Source organism: Pristis pectinata, chromosome 8, assembly GCF_009764475.1.
Source record: "Pristis pectinata isolate sPriPec2 chromosome 8, sPriPec2.1.pri, whole genome shotgun sequence".
NCBI lineage: Eukaryota > Metazoa > Chordata > Chondrichthyes > Rhinopristiformes > Pristidae > Pristis > Pristis pectinata.
Genome location: NC_067412.1, coordinates 102,402,529 through 102,428,158, shown reverse-complemented (window position 1 = coordinate 102,428,158; position 25,630 = coordinate 102,402,529). Strand labels below are relative to the sequence as shown.

Sequence of the window (25,630 nt, the reverse complement as noted above, 5' to 3'; positions counted from 1 at the left end):
AACAGAGGGCAAATTCAAAGGAGGTGGGCGGTGCAAGTTTTTTTTAAACACAGTGGTGGGTGCCTGGAATGCCCTGCCTGGGGTGGTGGTGGAGGCAAATATGATAAAGGCGTTCAAGAAGCTCTTAGATGGGCACATGTGAGCGAAACGTTAGGACGTGGACATTGTGTAGGCAGAAGGGATTAGTTTAGTTGGGTATTTTCTTACTAATGTAATTGGTTCGGCACAACATTGTGGGCCAAAGAGCCTGTTCCTGTGCTGTCCTATGTTCTATTTAGGTCCAGATCAATATAATTTGACCCTGTTCCGTAAACAAGTTACTAAATGCATTATTCTTGAAGGTACAGATGAGTGAATGCGTGAGATTGCTTGACTTCTGGTAGCCAAGAATAACTAACAGTCATGGCTACAATGTAAGTAGTGGATACTGATAATCTCATTGAATGGTGTAACAGGCTTGACAGCTAAATGGCTTCCAGTTCTGTTGTTTTGTACAGCATCGAGATGTTATGGTACAGGAGGCCACTCAGCCCAACAATCCTTGTTGAAAGAAATCAAGCCCATTCCCCTGCCCTTTCCCTGTAATCTTGCATATTATTGTCTCCAGACCCATCGAATTCCCTTTGGAGAGTCCTGAACAACTCTGATACCACCGCTGCTGCAGGCTGTGTCACAAAGCACATACCACCAGGATCAAAGACAGCTTCTATCCCGCTGTTATAAGACTACTGAATGATTCCCTAGTACGATAAGATGGACTCTTGACCTCACAATTTACCTCATTATGGCCTTGCACCTTATTGTCTGCCTGCACTGCACTTTGTCTGTAACCGTAACACTTTATTCTGCATTCTGTTATTGCCTTTCCCTTTAACTACCTCAATATATTGCTGTAATGAAGTGATCTGTATGGATGGCATGCAGAAGTCTTTCACTGTATCTTGATACACGTAACAATAAAAAAACAATTTACAATTTACTAATTTATGGAGCAATTTAGAATCAGTAGTCTAAAATTTAAGTGCACTGAACCTATTTCTCAGGCACAAATGAAGGCACCTATGCATCCAATACAGGGTCAGGTCCCAAACACTCAACCACCTATTGGGAGTATCCAATATTTCCACTATACTAGTAGAGAGACAAGAAGCATCACAGTTCATAGCCAGGTATTTTATATATGCTGATCTACAGAAAAATTTCCCAAGCTTCAGAAAATAACTTCTTCATTCACCTCAGGGTCTGCACAGCAACAATCAATTGTCATCACACCCTTTAACCAGTATCACTGTGGTAACAGCACTGCAGCAGCAATGAATAATTCTGTACTGCAGACCAAATCACCGTAATTTCAACCTACTCGCAAATGCACACATACACAGCACACAAACAGGCTGTTCATCACAGTGGGCTATGCTAGTGTTTATATTCCATATGACAGTCAGACAGCCACATAGCTGGCTGTGTGATTGTCATGTGGAATATAAACACTGGCCCATCATGTCCCACTGGCCCACCATGTCATCAAGTCATAGAATGATACAGCAATGAAACAGGCCATTCAGTCCACCATACTCATGCCAACCAGTGGGCACCCATCTGTATTAATCGCATCTTCCAGCATTTAGCCTGCAGCCTCCTTTGCCTAGGTGATTCAAGTGCTCATCTGGACAATTAATAGAAGTTTATAAGATCATGAGAGACATAGATAGATTAGACATCCGGTATCTTTTTCCCAGGGTTGAAATGTCCACTACCAGAGGGCATGCATTTAAGGCGAGAGGGGATAAGTTCAAAGGAGATGTGCGGGGCAAGTTTTTTTTACACACACACACACACACACACACACACACACACACACACACACACACACACACACACACACACACAGTGTTGGGTGCCTGGAATACACTGCCAGGGGTGGTGGTGGAGGCAGATATGATAGAGGCATTTAAGATGCTCTCAGATAGGCACATGAATGTGCAGAGAATGGACACTAGCTTGGAAGAGCACCTTGATCAGCACAGACCATTTGAGCCAAAGAGATTGTTTTTGTGCTGTATGATTTTATGAGTACCAATGAGGCTAGGACATAACCCATCAATGGCAAGGTCTGAGGAAGTATTGTGGAACACCATTGTACCTTGGAGTACAAATCCATAAATCCTTGAAGGTGGCAGCGCAGGTAGATAACGTGATTAAGTAGGCATATGGAATACTGGCCTTCATTAGTCAGCCAAATAAACACAAGAACAGGGTTATTCTCCAACATTATAAAATATTGGTCACCGCTCAACTGGTGCACTGTGTGCAGTTCTGGTCAGCACCCTACAGGAAAGATATGACAGCACTTGAGAGGGTGCAGAAGAGATTCACCAGTATATTGCCTGGGACGTAGCAACTCAGTGATGAGGAGAGATTGGGTCTGTTCTTCCTGGAGCAGAGATTATTAAAAGAAGATATGAGAGAGGTGTATAAGATTAGGAGGGGCACAGATAGGATAGAATGCAGGAAACCTTTTCCCCCTTATCAGATGTGGTTAAAACTAGAGGACAGATCTAGGGGAAGGGGGAAGAAGTTTAGAGGGGATCTGAAGGGGACTTCTTCACCCAGAGAGTGGTGAGTACTTGGAACTCCCTGCCTGAGAGTGGTGGAAGCAGAGTCACTGACAGCATTCAAAAATTAGAACACAGAACAGAACAGCATGGATAGGCCCTTCGGCCCACGATGTTGTGCCGAACTAATTAAACTAGTAATTAAACACCGAGTTAAACTAATCCCTTCTGTCTACATTATATCCATGTCCCTACATTCTCTGCACACTCATGTGCCTATCTAATCGCCTCTGTCATATTTGCCTCCACTACCACCCCTGGCAGCGAATTCTAGGCACATACCACTCTGTGTAAAGAAAAACTTGCCCCACACATCTCCTTTGAACTTCTTATCTAAATCGTTGATATGTGACAAACAATAACAGGCCCAGCACCAGTCACAGGCCTACAGTTCAAGAAATAACATTACACCATCATCCCCTGCTTCCTACCGTCAAGCCAACTTTATATCCAGTTAGCCAGCTCTCCCTGGTTTCCATGCGATCTAACCTTCCAGAGCAGCCTACCATGTGAAATCTTATCAAAGGCCTTAATGAATTCCATATAAATCACATCTACTGCCCTGTCTTCATTGACCTTCTTGGTCACATCATCAAAAAAAAACTCAATCAAGTTCATAAGACATGATCTCCCCCAATCAACCCATCTTTTCAGATGCATGTATATCTAATCCCTCAGGATCCTCTCCAGTAATGTACATACTACAGATGTTAGACTTACTGGTCTATAGTTCCCAGGTTTTTGCTAATGATGATGCAAATATCTCAGCCAGGGCTCCTGCAATTTCTTCTCTAGCCTCCCACAGTGTTCTTGGACATACTGTACCTGGTCAGGCCCCAGAGATTTGTCTACCTTCATATATTTTAAGAGGTCTAGCACCTCCTCTATTGTAATGCAGTCTATCCTCAAGATCTCCCCATCTACTTGTCCTATTTCCAAAGTCTCCATGGTAAAAACAGAGGAGAAATATTCGTTACAGACCTCACCAATTTCCTGTGGCTCCACACAAAGATGTCCACTTTGGTCTTTGATGGGCTCTATTCTCTCTTGTTACTCCCAAAGTGCATCATCTCACACTTATCAGGTTTAAACTCTGTCTGCCATTTCTCAGTCCATTTCACCAAAACATCAGTATCATTTTGTAGCCTATGGCTACCCTCCACACTGTCAACAACTCCACCAATCTTTGTGTCATCTGCGAACTTACTGATCATGCCTCCTACATCCACATCATTTATATATACTATAAACAGCAAGCGTCTAAGCACTAGTAATCACAGGAACCCAATCAAAAAAAAACTTGTCTCCTACACCCAATTTTCAATCCAGTTTGCCAACTTGCCCTGTATCCCATGAACCCTAACCTATTGAATCAGTCTCCCATGTGGGACCTTGTCAAAGGCCTGACTGAAATCCATGCAAACCAAATATTGCATTTCCCTCATTAATACACTTTAATACCTCTTCAAAAAATTATATCAGATTGTCAGACAGGATCTGCCCTGGACAAAGCCATGCAGGCTATCTCTGATTAAAACCTGCCTTTCCAAGTGATCATTAATCCTGTCTCTCAGAACTTTATCCAGTGACTTTCCCACGACTGATCTTAAGCTCACAGTCTATTACCAGGTTTTTTTAACGCCGCCATTCTTGAAAAGAAGACCACATTTGCTGTCCTCACCATCCTGTGTAAAAAAAACTTACCTCTGACATCCCCCCCATACCTTCCTCCAATTACCTTAAAATTACACCCCCTCGTGTGAACCATTTTCGCCCTGGGAAAAGGACTTTGACTGTCCACTCGATCTATGCCTCTTATCATCTTGTACACCTCTATCAAGTCACCACTCATCCTCCTCCTCTCCAAAGAGAAAAGCCCTAGTTCACTCAACCTATCCTCATAAGACATGCTCTCCAATCCAGGCAGCATCCTGGTAAATCTCCTCTGCACCCTCTCTAAAGCTTCCACATCCTTCCTATAATGAGGCGACCAGAACCGAATACAATACTCCAAGTGTGGTCTAACCAGAGTTCTATAGAGCTACAACATTACCTGGCAGCTCTTGAACTCAATACTGTCTAACGAAGGCCAACACTCCATACGTCTTTTTAACAACCCTATCAACCTGTGCGGCAATCTCCAGGGATCTATGAACTTGGACCCCAAGATCCCTCTGTTCCTCCACACTGCTAAGAGACCTGCCATTAACCTTGTATTCTGCCTTCAAATTCAATCTTCCAAGTATCACTTCACAATTTTCCAGGTTGAACTCTGCCACTTCTCAGCACAGCTTTGCATTCTATCAACGTCCTGTTGTAATCTACAGCAACTTTCTACACTATCCACAACACCACCAACCTTCATATCATCTGCAAACTTACTAACATACCCTTCCACATCCTCATCCAAGTCATTTATAAAAATCACAAAGAGTAGGGGTCCCAGAACAGATCCCTGCAGAACACCACTGGTCACCGACCTCCAGGCAGAATACGCTCCACCTACAACCACCCTCTATGGGTGAGCCAATTTTGAATCCACACGGTAAAGTTTCCCTGGATCCCATGCCTCCTGACTTTCTGAATGAACCTTCCATGAGAAACTTTATCAAACGCCTTACTAAAATCCATGTACAGCATATCCACTGCTCGACCTTCATCAATGTGCTTTGTCACAACCTCAAAGAATTCAATCAGGCTCATGAGGCACGACCTGCCCCTCACAAAGCCATGCTGACTGTCCCTAATCAGCCTCTGCTTCTCCAAATGCCCATAAATCCTGTCTCTAAGAATTTAACCACCACTGAATTAAGACTCACTGGTCTGGAATCCCCAGGGTTATCCCTACTGCCTTTCTTGAATAAAGGAACAACATTTGCCACCCGCCAATCATCTGGCACAACTCCTATGGCCAATGACGACGCAAAGATCACCACCAAAGGTGCAGCAATCTCTTCCCTCACTTCCCGTAGTAACTTTGGATATCCCCCGTCCGGCCCAGTGACTTATCTATCCTAGTGTTTTTCAAAAGTTCCAGCACATCCTCTTTCCTCACGCCGACATGCCCCAGCGTATCAGCCTCTTGTACGCCATCCTAACAAACGTCAAGGTCTCTCTCACTACTGAATACTGAAGCAAAGTATTAAGGACCTCCCCTACCTCTTCCGACTCCAGGCACATTTCCTCTTTTATCCCTGATCGGTCCTACCCTCACTCCAGTGATAGCCTTGTACACTATACAGTTACCTCTCAGCCTCCATTGCTCCAGGGAAAAATGCCCCAACCGATCCAGTCTTTCCCTATAGCTCAAGCCCTCCAGTCCCAGTAATTTCAAAAAATTAGTCAGACAGATCTCCCACCAATAAAACCATGCTGACTATACCTGATCAATCCCTGCTTTCCAAATGTAAATTAATCCTGTCCCTCAATTTTTTTTCCAGTAACCTCCCTATGACTGATGTTTGATTAACTGACAATTACTTGCCTTATCCGTGCTGCCCTTTCTGAGTACAGCTACCATATTTGCTGTCACCCTGCGATTGGGGACCTGATGACAGGACAACAACAAATCTCTGAGGACTGAAATAGATGGGGGAGGTCTTAAATGAATTTTTTGCATCTGTATTTACTTGAGAGACTATAGAACTGAGGAAAAAGAAGTAGTGAGGTCATGGACCGTATCCGGATTAAGGAAGAGGAGGTGCTTGCTGTCATGAGGCAAATTAGGGTGGATAAATCCCCAGGGACTGACGAGGTGTCCCCTCAGACCTTGTGGGAGGCTACTGCAGAAATTGCAGGGGCCCTGGCAGAGATATTTAGAACACCCTTAGCCACAGGTGACATGCCAGAGGATTGGGGGATAGCTAATGTTGTTCCGTTGTTTAAGAAAGGCTCTAAGAATAAGCCGGGAAATTATAGGCCGGTGAGCCTGATGCCAGTTGTGGGTAAATCATTGGAAGGTATTCCGAGGGACAGGATATATAAGTATTTGGATAGACAGGGCCTGATTAGGGATAGTCAACAAGACTGTGTGTGCGGCAGGTCATGTCTAACCAATCTTATAGTTTTTCGAGGAGGTTACCAGGAAGTTTGATCAAGGGACAGCTGATCAACGGAAGGCGGTAGATGTTGTCTACATGGACTTTAGCAAGGCCTTTGACAGTCCCACACGGGAGGCTAGTCCAGAAGGTTAAGTCGCTTGGCATTCAGGATGAAGTAGTCAATTGGATTCAACGTTGGCTTAGCGGGAGAAGCCAGAGAGTGGTAGTAGATGGCTGTCTCTCTGACCGGAGGCCTGTGACTAGTGGTGTGCCGCAGGGATCGGTGCTGGGCTCATTGTTGTTTATCATCCATATAAATAATTTAGATGATAATGTGGTAAACTACATCGGCAAGTTTGTGGATGATACCAAGATTGGGGGGTGTAGTGGACGGTAAGGAAGGCAATCAACGCTTGCAGAGTGATCTGGACCAGCTAGGAAAATAGGCTGAAAAATGGCAGATGGAATTTAATGCAGACAAGTGTAAGGTGATGTACTTTGGGAGGGCAAACCAGGGTAAGACTTGCACAGTGAATGGTAGGGCTCTGAGGTGTGCGGTAGAACAAAGGGCCCTGGGAATACAGATCCATAGTTCCTTGAAAGTGGCATCACAGGTAGATAGGATCATAAGGAGCTTTTGGCACATTGGCCTTCATAAATCAGGGCACTGAGTACAGGAGTTGGGATGTTATGTTTAAGTTGTATAAGACATTGGTGAGGCCAAATTTAGAATATTGCGTGCAGTTCTGGTCACCTACCTACAGGAATGATATCAATAAGCTTGAAAGAGTGCAGAGAAAATTTACACGGATGTTGCTGGGACTTGAGGACCTGAGTTACAGGGAAAGGTTGAATAGGCTAGGACTTTATTCCCTGGAGCACAGGAGAATGAGGGAAAATCTTACAGAGGTATATAAAATTATGAGGTGTATAGGTAGGGTGAATGCAGACAGGCTTTTCCCCCATCAGGTTGGGTGAGATCAGAGGTTTAGGGTGAAAGGTGAAATACTTAAAGGGAATCCGAGGGGAAATGTTCAGAGGGTGGTGCTAGTGTGGAACAAGCTGCCAGCGGAAGTGGTGGATGCTGGTTCAATTGTAACATTTAAGAGAAGTTTGGATAGGTACATGGATGAGAGAGGAATGGAGGGATATGGTCCAGGTGCAGGTAGATGGGACTAGGCAGAAAACTGGGCCGGCATGGACTAGATGGGCCGAAGGGCCTATATGACCCTAGCAATCTTGCCTTGCTTCCCATAGCATTGGAGATACATCACATCAGGCCCTGGGGATTTGCACAGCTTTAAGACAAGACATAAAATGCATCCTCCTTTTAATGTTAAGATGCTCTAGACTACCCCCATTTCCTCCCTGAGGTACAACTACAATGCCTTTCTCCTTCGTAAATACTCTTGAGAAGTACTTATTTAAGACCTTGCCCACATCCTCTGACTCCTCACACAGACTCCTCCTTGGGTCCCTAACGGACCACACTCTCCCTGATTTCTCCCTTGCTTTTAATATAGAGTCATAGAAAGATATAGGCCCTCCTGCCCACCGTCCGCATTGACCCTTAACCATCCATTTACACCTATCTTACATTAATCCCCAGATTCTACCACTCACCTACACACTAGGGGCAATGACCAATTAACCTACCACGTCTTTGGGATGCATGAGGAAACAAGAGGAAACCCATGTGGTCACAGGGAGAACTTGCAAACTCCATACAGACAGCACCCAAGGACAGGATTGAACCCGGGTCTCTGGCACAGAGACAGATCTGGGTCTCTGGCGCAGAGAGACAGAGACTTATATTTTATACTCATAAAATGCCTTGGTGTGCTTTTTAATCTTGTCCACTAGCGATATTTTGTGGCTCGCCTTTGCCCTAATAATTTCTTTTTTAAGTTCCCACCTACATATTCTACACTCTTCACCTGTTTTCTGTTCTCTATATCTGTCATACGCTTCCTATTTTTATCAAATCCTAAATATCTCTAAACATCCAGGGTTCCATGGACTTGCCATCCTTACCTTTCAGTCTTACAGCAACATGCTTCTTCCACTCCACTTCCTTTTTCAACATAACTGTCTAACACTTGCTAAATCTTTATCTAACTTCCCCACTCTGTCCCTTGGCAACACAGTAGAGATAAAAGATTCTTACCCTGCTGGAACGAAGTCTGTTCAAAAAATACTGCCTCAGCCAGATGCTCCTTAATGTGTTTGTCTTCCTCCTCCTTTCGCTCTTGCTCTTTCGTAGATGGAAGGAGAACAGAAATCACCTCCTTTTTACCCAGTGCTTTCCGCTGACTTTGTTCTGAAACCTGCAGCCGGAATTTGTCTATGACACCGTAATGACAAGGCCGTACATCTCTATGGCGAATAACACTGAACACAGAACAGCTCATTTCAGTAAATAAAACATCCGTGAAAGCTTGAGCTACAAAATGAGCATCCCAAACCGACCAATGCAACAATGGGACAAACTTAACTAAAAAAACACTACCGCCACAACAACAGCAATAACCTCATTGGCTGCATATTTACTGGTTTGTTCTTGCAATTTTATGATTCTATTTCAGATGTTAAAATAGAACACAAATGGATAAAAAGAGGAGAAAATGTACAAGTAATTCAGACTAACCTGGAGTGCCAGGCCAAGGCACCATTGCACTGATTGAGAGCTGTGCACCCAGGAATATCTCGAGAACATGAATAGGATATCAAAGACTTTTTACTGCATCTAACTGTCATTAAGCCTCAGCTCCCATGCCACAGTTTTGGAACACCCATCCAAATTTAATAATACCAAATGCTAAAAACAGTAGAGAGATTCCAGGGGACCACAGTAAAGTGCTAGTTTAACATGAGAATTCTTTTTTTACTTACATGTCAACGCAGCACTGAGGCTTCACTGCACCTGCAGCATCAACAACAACATATTTGTTTGGGGCAGTGCACAGAACTAAAGCCACAGAAGAGAAAGTGTTAGCACATTGAAGCAACCTTGCCACCAAAAGTTGTTCAGTATAAATCCTTATGAAGGTGCAGATATACCTTTAAATTTTAATGCAAACTCATAAGGATTGTAAAGTGTCAACACCTGCTTGTGCGTTGACTGATCTTCTGCATAAAATACCAGTTCTGTTGGGAATACAAAGACGGGAAGATTTCCTTCCACTAGTTCTGGCTGCTGCCTGTGTTGCTGCATTGGCACTCAATTTCCTTGCTCACTTAAACCCCTTTAAAACACGCCACTCTCGTTACAGTCCTCTGAGCATTCTGAAGGCCTATAAATAAAAAAAAGTTTTTACAAGATTAAATTTACAGGGAAATTTCTTTCAAGGTTGCATAGCGTAAATAGTGATAAATGTTATGCCTCGATGCAGCTCTCGAGCAAAAATTTATAAATGAACTGATACCAAAGTATCTGATCATTCTCAAAGAAACAGCTCTCTACTTCAGATCCACACTAAACTCCCCATGTTAACATCAGTCTTTTCCAGTCATAAAGAATGTTTGGAAAGTCAAAGTAACGAAGTATCTATTAGATTAAGCACACTTCCTTCAGTGTTGTAGCTCACCCAATATGGCTGCAACTGAACTAACTGAATGCCTATGCCACTGACTCCACCTCAGCTTGTAGATCATGCATATCATGCATCACTCTTTAACTAACCTACTAATGCTGATTATTTCCTGTGACATTGTCTGGGTGAAGTCTAAGTGTCCTCTTTAGGCAAGACCAGTAGAAACAGGTACTTGGAGCCAAGAACACATGAACAGATGATCATTCACTCCTTCAAGACATCTTTCTGTACCCTTTGTTTCAATTGTCCTTTTTTCTCATAATGGAGACACATACATTTGAATAAGCTATCATTATTATCCCTTCAAAGAAATTTACATTGGCATTTGTTTTTACAAACTTAGATACATTATTTTATAATGGAAAATTGTTGACAAAAATGCAGGTAGACGTAAAATTTTTAACCTTGATAGGCTAAAATATATTTGCCTGAATTTGAATTTGATGCCTTGCTATCAAGATTTATAAGTGTCAGCCATGGTTCAATATATAACACTCTTACTCCCCAAATCAGGTCAAAATTTCCAAGTCCTTTTCCAGAGACTTGAGCATAGAATCTGTATACACCTACCAAGGGAGCACTGCACTCCATACATGCTGTGTGTCAAATGAGGTTAACCCAAGGTCACATCTGCCCTTAGAGGTACAAAGAATAATATCTATGGCAATTATTTATAAAGCAAAGCAGATATGCCAATGTCCCAACCAATGGTTACTGTTTGTGGGATCTTGTACAAATTTGCTGCCACATTCCCTACATGTGTGACTACATTTCACGGGCTGTTAGAGCTTTGGGACACTGTAATATCATACGAATTTAAAGGACAAAGGAAGCCACTCTGCCTAATTCCCAGTACTTGGCCCATTGTCTTGTTGGTTGCAGCTCTTCACATGCTTATCCGAGTATCTTTTAAATGTGGTGAGGGTTTTAGCCACCATCACCCTTTCAGGCAGTATATTCAAGATTGTTACTACAAGTACATAGAACAGTACAGCATAGGACAGGCCTTTCAGCCCATCATGTTGTTCCAAACTAATTAAACCAATGACTCCTAACTAATCTAATCCCCCTTCTCTGCACATTGACCATTAGCCCTCGTCCTCTGCAATATTCATGTACTTATCTAAGAGTCTCTTAAACGTTCCTATGCTATCTGTCTCCACCATGACCCCTGACAATACATTCCGGGCTCCCACCACTGTTTAAAACAAAACTTGCTCCACACATCTTCTTTGTACTTCCCCCATCACCTTAAATACCTGCCCTCTAGTACTAGACATGTCAATCCTGTAGAAAAAAATCTTTCCTTATTTCTACACCAATTTAAATCTATACTCCCTAATTACCAACCTTCCTTCCTGTCCACTCTGTCAAGGCCTCCCCTAATGTTAAAGGTCCCAATTAAATCTCCTCTAGGCGTCCTTTGCCCCAGAGCAAAAAAAGGCCTATTCAATCTCTTAACCATAGTTCTCCTGTCCTGGCAACATCCACATAAATCTCAGCTGCACTCCCCAATGTTATCAAATCCTTCCTTTTCTATGATAACAGATCTGAAAGCAGAGTTCTTTCCCATGGCCCTGCATCAATCTCACTCTAATTCCACTGCCAGCTCTCTCTCCACAGCCCTGTTTCAATGATCAAACTAATCCGACTCTCCCCTCACTTCCAAAGCTCTGTACCTTCCTCTGCTGCATTCCTCCATTAAAACACATAATACCTTCATGGTCACCTGCCTTCGACATCTTCACCAGTGCAACTGAAACCATTGTTGTTAGTAAAATTATAAACAAAAGATTACTTAAATAGAATTTTCCAAAAGCAATCAGCTAATCATCAAGGATGCCAATTTTGGATATCTACTTCTGCCTGTTGGGTAACAGCAATATCCACTCCAGGATCCAGGCTGAATTTTCGCCTGAACTTCTCAGTCTTGACAAGCCCTTGCTCTTCTTCCCTGTGACCCAAGATGGACAGCGTTCCCTTTGTCACATGATCACTGATTATATTCCTCTTCCACCATCTGCAAGTAAGAATTCTCCGTTGAGAAAAGCATTTGGTGAGGAGACTAAGGTAAAAGAGGGCTGAAGGGTGAGAATAAAAAGGATGACAGAAGACCACACAGGTGAGACCACTCAAGTGCAGCTATTGTAGACAATGAATTTTAAAAACTTTGGGTAATCCTCTTGTGCATTAAAGTAGTTATGGAACCAGAAAGGTCAGCAAGGTGCCAGCTTGATCTATCAGAGCTGAGATTACAAACAGCTCATTAAAGGGATGCCAATAAACTATGCCTTCTAATGTCCTTCTTCTGGCTGCTCTTCTCTCACATGCCTTCTAATGTCCTTCTTCTGGCTGCTCTTCTCTCACTGCAGGTTTTGCTCTGTTTTTGCTGTTCTGTAGAAATCAATCTCAGAACATATGCAACGAACCACATCCATTGTCTACCTGAATCCCAATCTCGGGATAGCCAGAGAAATAGGAGCCATAGGCCATCTGGCCCGTCGTGCCTGCTCCTCCATTCAATAAGTTCATGGCTGATCTGGCCATGGACTCAGATCCACCTATCTAGACAGGTGCACGTAATTAGTTTGTGGGCTGAAGGGCCTGTTCCTGTTATGTACTGTTCTATGTACCTGTGTTGCCACTTTGAGGGAACTACATATTTGTATCACTAGGTCTCTCTGTGCTCAACATTTCCCAGGGCCCTGTCATTCACTGTGTATGTACTGCCAGCATGTCTTTGGGACATGGGAGGAAACTGAATCACCTGGAAGAAACCCACATAGTCACTGGAAACTGTGCAAGTTCTACACAGACATTGAACCCAAATCACCGGAGGTGTGCAGTAGCAGCACTAGCTGCTGCACAATATGCTGCCCAAATTATTGCAGAGACTCCAGCAGCACCCTCTTTGTTGGTGAAGACTGAGTACTCATTTAATACCTCAGCCACGCTTTCTGGCTCTCACAAGTACATCTTGGTTTTTGCTCCCTTATCTGCCCCCACTTCACCAATTTCTACTGATTTTTCTGTTTACATACAGAGAAGATTTTTGGATTCCTTTTTATGTCTGCTACCAGACACTTCTCATACTTTCTCTTTGGTTTATTTTACTCTTCATCATTTGGATCATCTAAAGAGCTCTGACTTTAATTGTCCAATCTTTCTGCCAAGTGGGATTGTACCTTGACTGTAGCTGAACCATCTTCTCTCTAAAGACATCCATTGTTCAATGACAATTTTGTCTAACAATCTCAAATGCCAGCTGGGACCAGATTTGTTTTCATCCTCTCAAATAATGGCCTTTCTAGTGACCATTTTTATCCCGAAATGATTTTATTCTTTTTCTGAGCTATTCTATATTTACATATATAGAAATGTAAGGGTATACCTCTCATTGGAGTCACCAGGGAAAAAAGGTAAAAAGAAACAATCTCTTCATCTGAATGCATGCAGCATTTAGGTGAATTAATGACACAAACAGAAATAAATAGGTATGATCTAACAGCCATTACATAATTGCAAAGGGACCAAGATGAGAATTCATATTATTGGTTGATAACATTTGGAAGTGATGGGAAAGTGGAAAAGGCATGCCAGCCCTCATATTAAAGAATGGGCAGAGAGGAAGAACTCAGCTCAGAAAATCAAGAAGGAAAATAAGCTTATGTGGAACTAAGATACAGCAAGGGGCAGGAAACATTGTAGGGGCCTGTATGCAGTCCTCAAACTTTAGCGATAATAAAGGCAAAAGTATTATTTAGGAAATTAGTGGCTTATGTGACAAGGATAATATAATAATCATGGACTGGGATCAATCAGCAGAGACTCTGCGTAAGAACATAAAAATTGGGAGTAGGAGAAAGGCATCTGATCTCGAGTCTGCTCTATCATTCTTCAACGTCAAGTTTGATCTTCTACCTCAGCTTCATTTTTTCTGCACTAACCCTATATCCCCAGATATCCATTTAAAAAATGATAAGAGTAGGAAGTCATGCTGTAGCTGTATAAAACTTTAGTCAGACTGTACCTGGAGTATTGAGTGCAGTTCTGGTTGCCCAATTATAGGAAGGATGTGGATACTGGAAAGGGTGCAGAAGAGGTTAACCAGGATGCTGCCCAGAGGGTATGAGCCATAAGGAAAGGTTGGACAAACTTGGGTTGTTCTCTGTAGAGCAGTGGAGGCTGAGGAGAGACCTGATAAGGTTTTTAAAATTATGAGAGGCATAGATGGGGTAGACAGTCAGAATCTTTCCACAGGGTAGAAATGTCAACACCAGAGGACATTGCTTTTAAGGTTTGGGGCGGGGGGGGGGGGGCAGGGGAAGGTTTAAAGGCAATGAGGCAACGTGAGGGGCAAGTTTTTTTTTTACACAGAGTGTAGTAGGTGCCTGGAATGGGTTACCAGGGGTAGTAGTTGAAGCAGGCAGTTTGGTGTTTAAGAGGCTTTCAGGTAGACACATGAATATGAAGGGAATGGAGGGATGTGGATGATACACAGGAAGAGGACATTTAGTATAAATTGGCATCAAGATTGCCACAACATCATGGGCCGAATGGCCTGTCCAGTACTGTACTGTTCTTCTATGATTGGCAAGTGTCAATGCGGATTTAGAAAAGACAAACCGACAAATCTGATAAATAATTTTGAGGTTTTAGCTATTAGGACAAAGGTGAACTAGTCAATGTTGTTTATTGGACTTTAAAAGGTGTGTGATAAGGTGCCACACAAGAAATTATTACATAAAATTACAGCACAAGGTACTGGGGTAATATAGTGGCAGAGACTGAATTTGCTTAACAAACAAAGTGATGGAATAAACAGGTTACCTTCAGATTGTATGCTGCATCTAATAGAGTGCACTGGAGTCATTGATGGTGACCTAGTTGTTTACAATCTAATATCATTGATTTGGATAAGGAGACCAATGACATCAAAATGCATTTTAGTGATAATACAAAACTGTGTGGCAGCACGAGTCGTGAGGAAACAGAGGTATTTCAGGCTTAGTGAATGGATGAGGGTGTGCCAGATAGAATAATAATGTGGAAAAATGTGAGGTCATCTACCTTGGTAGGAAATAAAAGAAATGAGGAGTATGTTTTTAAATAGTGACAGATCAAAAGATGTGGTGATCAGAGGGACTTGGGTATCCTTGTTAAAGAAATCACTGAAAGCCAACTTGCAGATATGGCAAACAATCAGGAAAACAAATGGTATCATATCCTTTAATGGCAGAAGATTTGGGTTCAAGATTAGAGGCATCACACCCCAACTATAGAAATGGAAATGTACAGATCTGGTCCCCCTAAAGTTTAAACTAACTCTGCTTTACAAAGGAGGGAGTGCAACAAAGTTTCACCTGATGGGTGAAAATCAACATAAATGAAGATGCTGGAAACATGAAATGGATAGTGCAGCACCGATGGAAAGGAAAACAGTTAACATTTTGGGTCCAGCACCAATTTGTTGGGTAAGTTTTTATTTCACCTGATTGATTCCAGAGTATATTTATGGTTTCCTTTAGTTGGAGCAACTAGAACCGCATGTCAGTCTTAAAAAAGGCCAGAAGTATACTGGTGAAAAATGGACCAGAACCATTTCAGGTCACTCAACTGGAACTGCCACGTAAATACTATGGCGACAAGAACAGATCAGTGGTGTACTGCAGCAACTGACTCACCTCCTGACATCCAAAGTCATTCCACCATCAACAAGACTAAAGATAGCAGCGTGATGGAACACTTGCCTGGATGAGTGCAGCTTCAACAACTCAAGAAGCTCGACACCACCCAGAACAAAGTGATGGACATCATTGCCTCCCTAACCCAAGTAATCACTGCCTCCACTACCCTCAATCTGAAGCTTCCACAAAATACTCGCCAAAGCTGCAAGAACAACAGGGAAACTCACAAGGACAACATCCCAGACCGTCATTAAACGCATCCTAACACATGGTGTAGGAACATGGATCTACTGGAGTCCGGCCCGAGGGAGCGCCGCGCGGACCGGCCGAGGGAGCGCCGCCCGAGGGAGCGCCGCGCGGACCGGCCGAGGGAGCGCCGCCCGAGGGAGCGCCGCGCGGGCGGGGGGGGAAACCGGCCCGAGGGAGCGCCGCGCGGACCGGCCGAGGGACCGCCGCCCGAGGGAGCGCCGCGCGGACCGGCCGAGGGAGCGCCGCCCGAGGGAGCGCCGCGCGGACCGGCCGAGGGAGCGCCGCCTGAGGGAGCGCCGCGCGGACCGGCCGAGGGAGCGCCGCCCGAGGGAGCGCCGCGCGGACCGGCCGAGGGAGCGCCGCCTGAGGGAGCGCCGCGCGGACCGGCCGAGGGAGCGCCGCCTGAGGGAGCGCCGCGCGGGGCCGCCAACAACCGTGTCTCCGAGGCCACGCCCCGTCACGCGCCGCGCGTTTACTGAGCCGCGGCCCGCACCCCGGTGCCCCACCTGACACCCGGCGGGAGCGGAGGGGAGCAGGTTACGGTCCTGATCCCCTCCATCGTCCCCCGGCATCGGCGCCCCCGACCGCCGCCTTCCTTACCCGCTCCGCCACCGATTCCGCAGCGCTGCTCAGCTGCAGGGGCCGCTGGGATTCTGGAGGACCCGCGTTCCTCCGGTGCTGACGTCAGCGGGAAGGGGCAACACATCTGGGGAGCACTGGTGACAGCCTCAAGTACGGAGCAGGATTAGGGAACACTTCTCCACTCGCGGCAGGGAAACCAAGCTGCTGAATATATGTAGGGAGAAGCTAGAATTCTGAGACACAACAGGATAGAAGGTGAGAGGAGGAATATGGTGCTGATACAGAGGGTTAACAATAGAACACAGGCACAGGAGGAAAGACCATAGGCATAGAGGAAGGGAACATGGACACCGAGCAGGAATTGGGGCACGAGAAAAACATGGAACAGGCAAAAAGAGTAGGGGCAAAGGAGCAAGAACTGGACATTGGGCACAGGGAGAAAGAACACGGGCGCAGGGGAAAGCAAGGGCATTGGCGAAAGAACGCCTCTTGCTTCCACAGATGCTGCTTGACCTACTGAGTTCTTCCAGTGTTATCACAAGATCACAAGATAAGGGAGCAGAAGCAGGCCATTCGGCCCATCGAGTCTGCTCCAAGGAAAAGGGAAAAAGAAATGGGGTGGGAAAAAAAGAGAGAGAGAAAAAAAAACTATTCTAATCCCATTTGCCAGCCTTATCCCCATATCCCTTGATACCCTGACTATTTAGATATCTGTCTATCTCCTCCTTGAATACCCCCACTGATCTGGCCTCCACTGCTGTGCGTGGCAAGGAGTTCCACAATTTCACCACCCTCTGGGTAAAGAAACTTCTCCTCATCTCTGTCTTGAAACTGTACCCTCTAATTCTAAGATTGTGCCCTCTGGTCCTGGACACGCCCACCAAGGGAAACAGCCTAGCCACATCTACTCTATCCTTACCTGTCAACATTTTAAATGTCGCTACGAGGTCCCCTCTCATCCTTCTGTACTCCAGCGAGTACAGTCCAAGAGCCGACAAACGCTCATCATACTTAAGCCCTTTCATTCCTGGAATCATTCTCGTAAATCTCCTCTGAACCCTCTCCAACGTCAGCACATCCTTCCTAAGATGCGGGGCCCAAAACTGCGCACAGTATTCCAAATGAGGCCTCACTAGCGCCCCGTAGATGTTTTTGATTAACATTTGTAAGTTTACAATTAAATCTAGGCCTTACATTAATTATATTTATTTGCCTATTTTAGTCATGTATAGTGTATTTTTAATTTCCTTTTATTAAACACACATTTGCACTGAAAAAAAACACCTCAATTAAGCACAGAAAATAATATGGCCTAGAGCCGTTGCACAATAATGGGCTGGTGTGCTTTAAGTTCCAGGGTTGACTTTAGTCCCTGGGTGTAGCTTGGGCTCACGTGAGTTCCCTTTGCTAATTTGGAGTAAGTGATCAAATTAGATTTTTATTATCATATACATCAGGGTGCAATGAAATTACTGCTTGCGTGAAGGTCACAGAGTAAACAGTATATATACTAATAATAAATGCAACAATAAATACAGTGATGAGCACAAAACAACAGAATGATGCAAAGACAGTAGTGAAATCTGAAGTAGTGCAAAAAGAAATGCTAAATTGACAATAACCAAGAGAGGTAGAATTAAGAATCTGAGAACATGGCAGCACCACCAGGAAGGGGATGTGAAAGAGGCGGTTGGTTCAGAAGTCTGATGGCAGAGGGGAAGAACTTGTTTTTGAGTCTGGTTGATTGGGCTTTCAAGCTCCCGTATCTTCTCCCAGAAGATAGAAGGGAGAAAAAAGAGTGGCAGGGTGGTGACAGTGGTGTTGAGTGAGAAGTTGATCAATGTTGGTGTGCATTCAGCTGACAGATGAGTGTGATGACAGAAGGGAAATTGGTTCTCTTGAAGGAAAAAGAGGATCCTCAAAAAATCCAGTTGTGGGATGGAGGAGTAAAGGGATTGGATGCCCACATTGAAGATGAACTGGATTAGGACCTGGAAACTATCAAAGTGATGGAAGGCATCAAAGGTGTCGTGGATGTAGGTGGACAAAGTGAGAATAAAGCAATGTCAAAGTAGGAAGAAATAAGTTCTTTGCATCAAGAGCAGGTTGAAACAATCAGTCTGGAAAGTACTGCTTGTGGATCTTAGGAAGAATGTAGAAGCAGGCTGTGCATCATTTGAGGATTATGGATGTTCGGCCTCTACAAGGTAGAGGTCAGTTTGTCAAACCACAAAAGCACTTTTCTTGTTAGCAAATTTGATGATAGTGTTAGTTGCTATTAGTCCTTAGTGAATGGACTGCTGCAAATTCAGACCAGGGTAGGTTAGCCAGAGTAAGAGAAGTGCCAAAATTGAGACAATGCCATGTTAGCAATGAATAGATCCAGAGGTACGGCTCCAGATTAATTGTGAATTTTGGTGGCAGGACAAAGAATTTACAGTGTGGGGGAAATACACTCAGCCAAAGAAGGGAACGTGGAGACAAAGGTGGCAGTTGGGCTTAGAATTTATGAAGATGAGGACATGGGGAGATGAAGCTGAGGCCTCTGCTAAGGCCTGATTGTTTGGAATCACTGACAGGAATGTCATGTAGATGTTTTATTGAAGCAAAGAGAATGTCACCATTGAAGGCAGTTGGATGGTAGATTAGAGATCAATGGTTATGAGAGGAAATGCATATATACCGAATGAGACCACCGCTCAGGTGCAGGGATTGACTGTTCCATATTTGATATGAAGATACATGAGACTGCAGATACTGGAACATGGCGCCAAAACAAACTGCTGGAAGAACTCAGCGGATCAAGGAGCATCTGTAGAGACAAAGAACGATGCAGAGACTCTACCCCAAAGTTAGGTCAACCCTTCACCTCCACAGATGCTGCCTGACCCGCTAAGTTCTTCCAGCAGTTTGTTTTTGCTTCAAAGTTGATGTTTCTTTTCCAATTATGACTAAGGGTATTCGACCTGAAACGTTGATTCAATTTCTCTTCCCACGGACGCTGACCAATCTGCAGTGTTTCCAGATGATCTGCTTTGTTTCTGAGCGAATCAAGGACACTACAAGTACCAGAATCCCTCGCTGACGCCCATGTGTGACACCCGCCAATGAGAGGCCGCCTGGTCACGTGGGCCGCGGTCCCGCTGCCCTCCCATTGTCGGTAGTGGAGCGCGCACTGGCGCGCGCACAGGCCTCGTGGGCTCGGCGGCGGCTCGAGCGGCGGCGGCGGCGGCGGGAAGATGCCCATCCTCCTCTTCCTCATCGACACGTCGGCGTCCATGAACCAGCGCTCGTACCTCGGCACCACCTACCTGGACATCGCTAAGGGCGCCGTCGAGCTTTTCATGAAGGTAAAAAAAGAAGTAAATTTGAAAAATAACCGCCGGTCGGTCCCTCGAGACGCCCGGCCTCCGGGCCTCGCCCGCCCGCCCGCCGGCTCCGCCTCCCTCACGCTGCGCTCTCTCCCCACAGTTGCGGGCCCGCGACCCGGCCAGTCGGGGCGACAGGTACATGTTGGTGACGTTTGACGAGGCGCCCTGCGGCATCAAGGTGAGGACTTCCGTAGACAACAAGCCGGCCGGGGAGCGGGGTGTGGCTTGGGGGCGGGGGAAGGGGTGGTGCTTTGGGGTGTGGTGTCCGGATGGGGTGAGGGTGGGTGTGCTCCTGGCTGATGTCCCGGACCCTGCATGGAGAGGGCAGGGTGCTCTGGGGTGGGCTGAGGAAGGGAAAAGAGGGGTGGTGAGATAGTGTCAACAATTGCAGTGGTGTTGGACATTCAGATCGGTGTTTGATTCTTGTCGAGAAGGGCACTGCCAGGAATGTGTGGTTTGACCGTTAGTTGCCGCTTATTAACCCTTCAGGATATGGAAGTAAGAGCAAGCTATCTGGCCCTATGCACCTGATCTGTCATTGCTAAGATCTGGCTGATATTTTACCTTGGGCATTTTGCTGGACTGTACTAACCCCATATCCCTTGGTTCTCTTCATATGCAAGAATCTATCTTTGTCTTGAATATACTTGGTGATTGAACCTAAAGGTTGCAACTGTGGTGGAGCTACTGCTTCAGCTCCAGTGATCCAGGTTTGATCCTGACCTCCCTTGTCTATGTGGAGTCCACACATGTGCGGATTCCCTTGGGTGCTTTGGTTTCTTTCCACATCCAGAAGACTTCTAACATAGAACAGTATCACAGTGTCTGTACCGTACCAAGCCAATCCAAACTAATCCAATTTGTCTGATGTGGTCTATATCCCTCCATTACCTGCCTGTTCATGTGCCTGGCTAAATATTTCTTAAATGTTGCTATTGCATCTGCTTCTACCACTTGCCCTGGCAGTGTGTTCCAGGCACCTACCACTCTGTGTAAAAAGAACGGTAGAGTAGAGGCACGGTAGCGTAGTGGTTAGCGCAACACTATTACAGCGCCAGCGATCTGGGTTCGATTCCCGTCGCTGTCTGTAAGGAGTTTGTACGTTCTCCCCGTGTCTGCTCGGGTTTCCTCCGGGTGCTTGGGTTTCCTCCGGGTGCTCAGGTTTCCTCCCACATTCCAAAGACCTACAGGTAGGTTAGTATGGGGTTTAAAATAGGCGGCGCAGACTCGTTGGGTCGGAACGGCCTGTTACCACACTATAAATTTTTTAATTTTAATTTTTAATTTTAAAATTTTAAATCCCTTTTAAAATTTCTTCATCTCATCTTAAAGCTTTGCTCTCAATTATTAGGAGAGCAAATAATGAGGAAATAACTTCCAGGGTAGAGAATTCAAGGCTGAGTATAGGAATTTCTTCTGGTCTGATATGATTGGTCGTTCCTTTTTGTGTGAAGAGTATTAAGAATAAGGGTGATGAACTTAAGAGCATGGATCGGTATGTGGAATTATGATATGGCATTTACAGAGACCTGGTTGAGAGAAGGTCAGCACTGGCTGCTTAATGTTCCAGGGTTTTGATCTTTTAAAGAGATAGGGAGGTAAAAGAGGGGGAAGGATTGCATTATCAGTCAGGGAGAATATCACAGCTGCTCAGAGTGGAAGAAATGGATAGCTCATTCACTGGTTCTCTATGGGTAGAACTCAAAAATAAGAAAGGTGCTATCATTCTGGGTTTGTACTACACAGGAGCACTGAGGAGCAGATTGAGGTATATAAAGACTTGGGTATATGGAGAAGCTGTTCCCATTTTCAGAAAGTAAAAGGACAAGGGAGATGGATTTTAATTTATTTGCAAAAAATCCTAAGGATGTGAGTAAAAATATGAGTGATGATCTGAAATGCATTGCTTGAAAGTGTGGATGCAGATTCGATTGTAGCTTTCAGAAAGGAATTTGATAAATATTTGAAGATAAAACAGTTGCATGGTTGTGGATGAAGATTATGAAAAAAACTGCCTGCATTGTGCTGTGATTGATTCATTTTCTGCACTTGTGTTTTCACCTTCTGTTGTACTATCATCAACTGAACCTCTCACATTTCCACTGTCTTTCTCTTCCTATACCCTCTATCCAACCTCAGGCACATGCTACTTTCACCAGGGGCCTTTCCATCTCCAGTCCACTTGCTCTACTTTCCACTTTCCTATGTAAGTAGAAGAGATGCAAGGCCTGTCCTTTTACTCTCTTCTCACCCTTCAGGTCTTGAAACACATGGTTTGTTGCTCATAATAGAATTTCCTGTGTCAGGGAGATGAAATGCAACTTTGTGGAGCACTTCTGTTCAGACTGGAAGAATGGCCCTAGCTTTCATTTGCCTGTCCCTTTTAATTCTTCCAGTCTGACTCTAATCCCTCTGTCACGGGAATACAGCACCCCCCCCCCCCCCCCCACCCCGCCCCGCCCCGCCACCAAAACCTGGAAGGATTCCTGACATGGTGTGTGGACAGGCCGATGAGAGGCCATTCTGGAACTGGTACTAGGCAATGAGCCTGATCAGGATTCGGATCTCTTGGTGGGAGAGCATTTTGGAGATAGTGACCATAACTCCTGACCTTCCCCATAGCCTTGGATAGGAGCAGATGATATGGGAAAGTATTTAAGTGGGGGAGGGGGAATCAAGGAAAACCCCAAGGTGTTCTACACATATGTGAAGAATAAGAGGATGACTAGAGTGAGGGTAGGACTGATCAGGGATAAGAGGAAACATGTGCCTGGAGTCGGAAGAGGTAGGGGAAGTCCTGAATGAATACTTCTCTTCAGTATTCACCAGAGAGAGAGAGAGAGACCTTGACATTTGTAAGGATGGTGTACAACAGGCTGATATGCTAGGGCATGTCGATGAGAGGAAAGGGGATGTGCTGGAATTTTTGGAAAAACATTAGGATAGATAAATCACCAGGGCCAGACGAGATATATCCAAGGTTATTATGGGAAGCAAGGAAAGAGATTGCTACGCCTTTGGAGATGATCTTTGCGTCCTCACTGGCCATGGGAGCAGTGGGAGGATGGCAAATGTTTGTTCTTAAGAAAAGGAGTAGGGATAACCCTGGGAATTACAGACCAGTGAGTCTTACTTCAGTGGTGGGCAAATTACTGAAGAAGATTCTTAGACAGGATTTATGGGCATTTGGAGAAGCATAGGCTGATTAGGGACAGTCAGCATGGCTTTGTGAGGGGCAGGTCGTGCCTCATGAACCTGATTGAATTCTTTGAGGATGTGACAAAGCACATTGTAGGTAGAGCAGTGTATGTGGTGTACATGGATTTTAGTAAGGCAACTATCCCTCTCCTTCCACAGATGCTTTCTGACCCACTGAGTTCTCCAGCAGTTTGTTTATGACTCCAGATTACAGCATCTGCAATCTGTGTCTCCAGCTTCAATAACAATTTTGTTATTTTAGTTTACACTTCCTTTAGATTCATTTCTCATTGTCCTGTTACTATGTTACACTACTAAGATGAGCATATCTCTTTTTAGTTAATACAATAATTGTATGCAGGTGACCCCTGTGTTTATGGCTGTTTGGATTAAAAAAATTCACCCTAATGTTATTCATAAATCACTACTCAAAAATCTGAGATACAGAATAAATCTGTTCTTACAGAATTTATATGGGATGGGGGGGGTGGAAGTCAAATACAAAATGCAAAAGAAACAAATTTTGTCTTTTTCTTTTTTTTAAACTGTCATTTCTTTATCCATGCACAGATAATGTGTTGTTTTTGGTGCAGTAGGTTCAGTTTCCCCTCTAGCAGTTTTTTCCCCCAAGAGTTTTCCATATGATTTGTCCTCCAAGATGTCTGAAACAGGGTCCGTAAAGTTAAATGTAAGTTGTAAACCTAAATGACCACTGTTATTTGTTGTGAGTTGTATCGTTAAACTATCTTGCGTCTTTTTGATGTGCACTTAAAATTGTTTGTCTCCATTCAAATTGAAGGCTGGAAGGTGAAAAGTATCTGCAGTTGCTTATGTCTCCAAACACACAGCTGCCAGCCATTTGAAAGAGTGCCATATCAGTTTCCAGTTCAAATCTATTAATTGGACCCCCCCCCCCCCCCCCCACCCTTGCTGTGAATCAGCAGCTGTGGTACTCCTTATTAGAGTTGAGAGAAAAACTTTGCTTAGGGACATATCTCCACTTCTGATATGGAATTCAATAGGGATTGGGGTGTTGCATTATAGAAAGTCAGGATATGAATGGTTTTCTAGGAATACAACCCCTCTGTAACCCAGTATAGTACAGCAGTTGTGGTTTTGCCACAGTCTTGCAAAATTGTGGCAATACTTCCTTGTTCTTCCATTTTTATATTTTTGCTTCTATTAGATTTCTAGCATCTGCAGTTCTTTAAACAGTGGGATAGATTCTGTCCTTGACCCTGGTGATATGTGCCCTCAGGCTCCTGTATCTTCTCCCCTCTCCATCAGGCTGAAGATACAGGAGCCTGAGGGCACATACCACCAGGCTCAAGGACAGCTTCTATCCCACTGTGATAAGACTATTGAACGGTTCCCTTATACGATGAGATGGACTCGAGCTCACAATCTACTTTATGACCTTGCACCTTATTGTTTACCTGCAATGCACTTCCCTGTAGCTGTGACACTTTACTGTGTATTCTGTTATTGTTTTTACCCTGTACTACCTCAATGCACTTCATAATGAATTGATCTGTACGATTGGTATGCAAGACAAGTTTTTCACTATACCTCGATACAAGTGACAATAATAAACCAATACCAAATTCTCATCCTCTTGCAGTGGAGGTCATCGTACCACTTATCACCTTAATGGCTTGCCGGACTTGCACATTTTCTTTAAGGGTCAGGGCACCTAGGTCCCTTAGCAACAACATTTCCTGATTTATTATTTAAATGATGGAACCTTTCTGCTTTTCCTACTGAAATGGATAATTTCACATATATCAATATTGTACTTCATCAGCTATGTATTTGTCTACATTGTCTTGAAATCTCTTTGCATCTTTCACACAACTCTCAGTTCCACCCAGTTTTGTATTGATGGTGAACTTTTAAAAAAAAAAAATTGCTTTCTGTTGCCTCGTCCAAATCATTGATATATTATGGAAATTGAGGCCCAAGTACTAGTCACTGCTTGCCTTGCTGAAATAAAAGCTTTTTTTTACAACTCGTTTCCTATCTCTCAGCCAGGGTCTTGCCTTTTACTAGATTTGTGATCTTGGTAGCCCTGCAATAGAAGTATATACCTGCATTGCTCCAATTCCAACCTTTTGAACAAAACTAATTTTAGCTGCTTTGCTGTTGCCGGCCATGACATCACTTACCAAGGCAGTAATCTGTAGAATCACTACCTTTTTAGCCCTTGTATGATTCAAATGTATAAACTATTGCTATGACCAAATTTTGGTTCAAGAGCTTCTGTATCCTTTTCTGTGGCTTGGCACTAATTTTTTT

General features: G+C 44.3%; 2 protein-coding genes across 8 annotated transcripts in view; one reads left to right on the top strand and one right to left on the bottom strand.

The window, feature by feature from the left end:
* mospd1 (motile sperm domain containing 1) overlaps window positions 1–16,865 on the bottom strand; it is a 35,351-nt gene extending 18,486 nt beyond the window's left edge. The window contains 5 exon segments of the mRNA XM_052020938.1: window positions 8,823–9,046; window positions 9,548–9,623; window positions 9,716–9,948; window positions 12,109–12,268; window positions 16,785–16,865. Of these exon segments, the coding sequence (XP_051876898.1) occupies window positions 8,823–9,046; window positions 9,548–9,623; window positions 9,716–9,869 (454 nt within the window). The 5' untranslated portion in view covers window positions 9,870–9,948; window positions 12,109–12,268; window positions 16,785–16,865.
* ints6l (integrator complex subunit 6 like) overlaps window positions 16,853–25,630 on the top strand; it is a 115,836-nt gene continuing 107,058 nt past the window's right edge. For all 7 annotated transcript variants that reach the window (XM_052020931.1, XM_052020930.1, XM_052020932.1 and 4 more), the window contains exons 1-3: window positions 16,853–17,021; window positions 19,783–20,116; window positions 20,238–20,315. In XM_052020931.1, coding sequence (XP_051876891.1) covers window positions 20,006–20,116; window positions 20,238–20,315 — 189 coding nt within the window. In that variant the 5' untranslated portion in view covers window positions 16,853–17,021; window positions 19,783–20,005. The remainder of the gene's footprint in view (window positions 17,022–19,782; window positions 20,117–20,237; window positions 20,316–25,630) is intronic.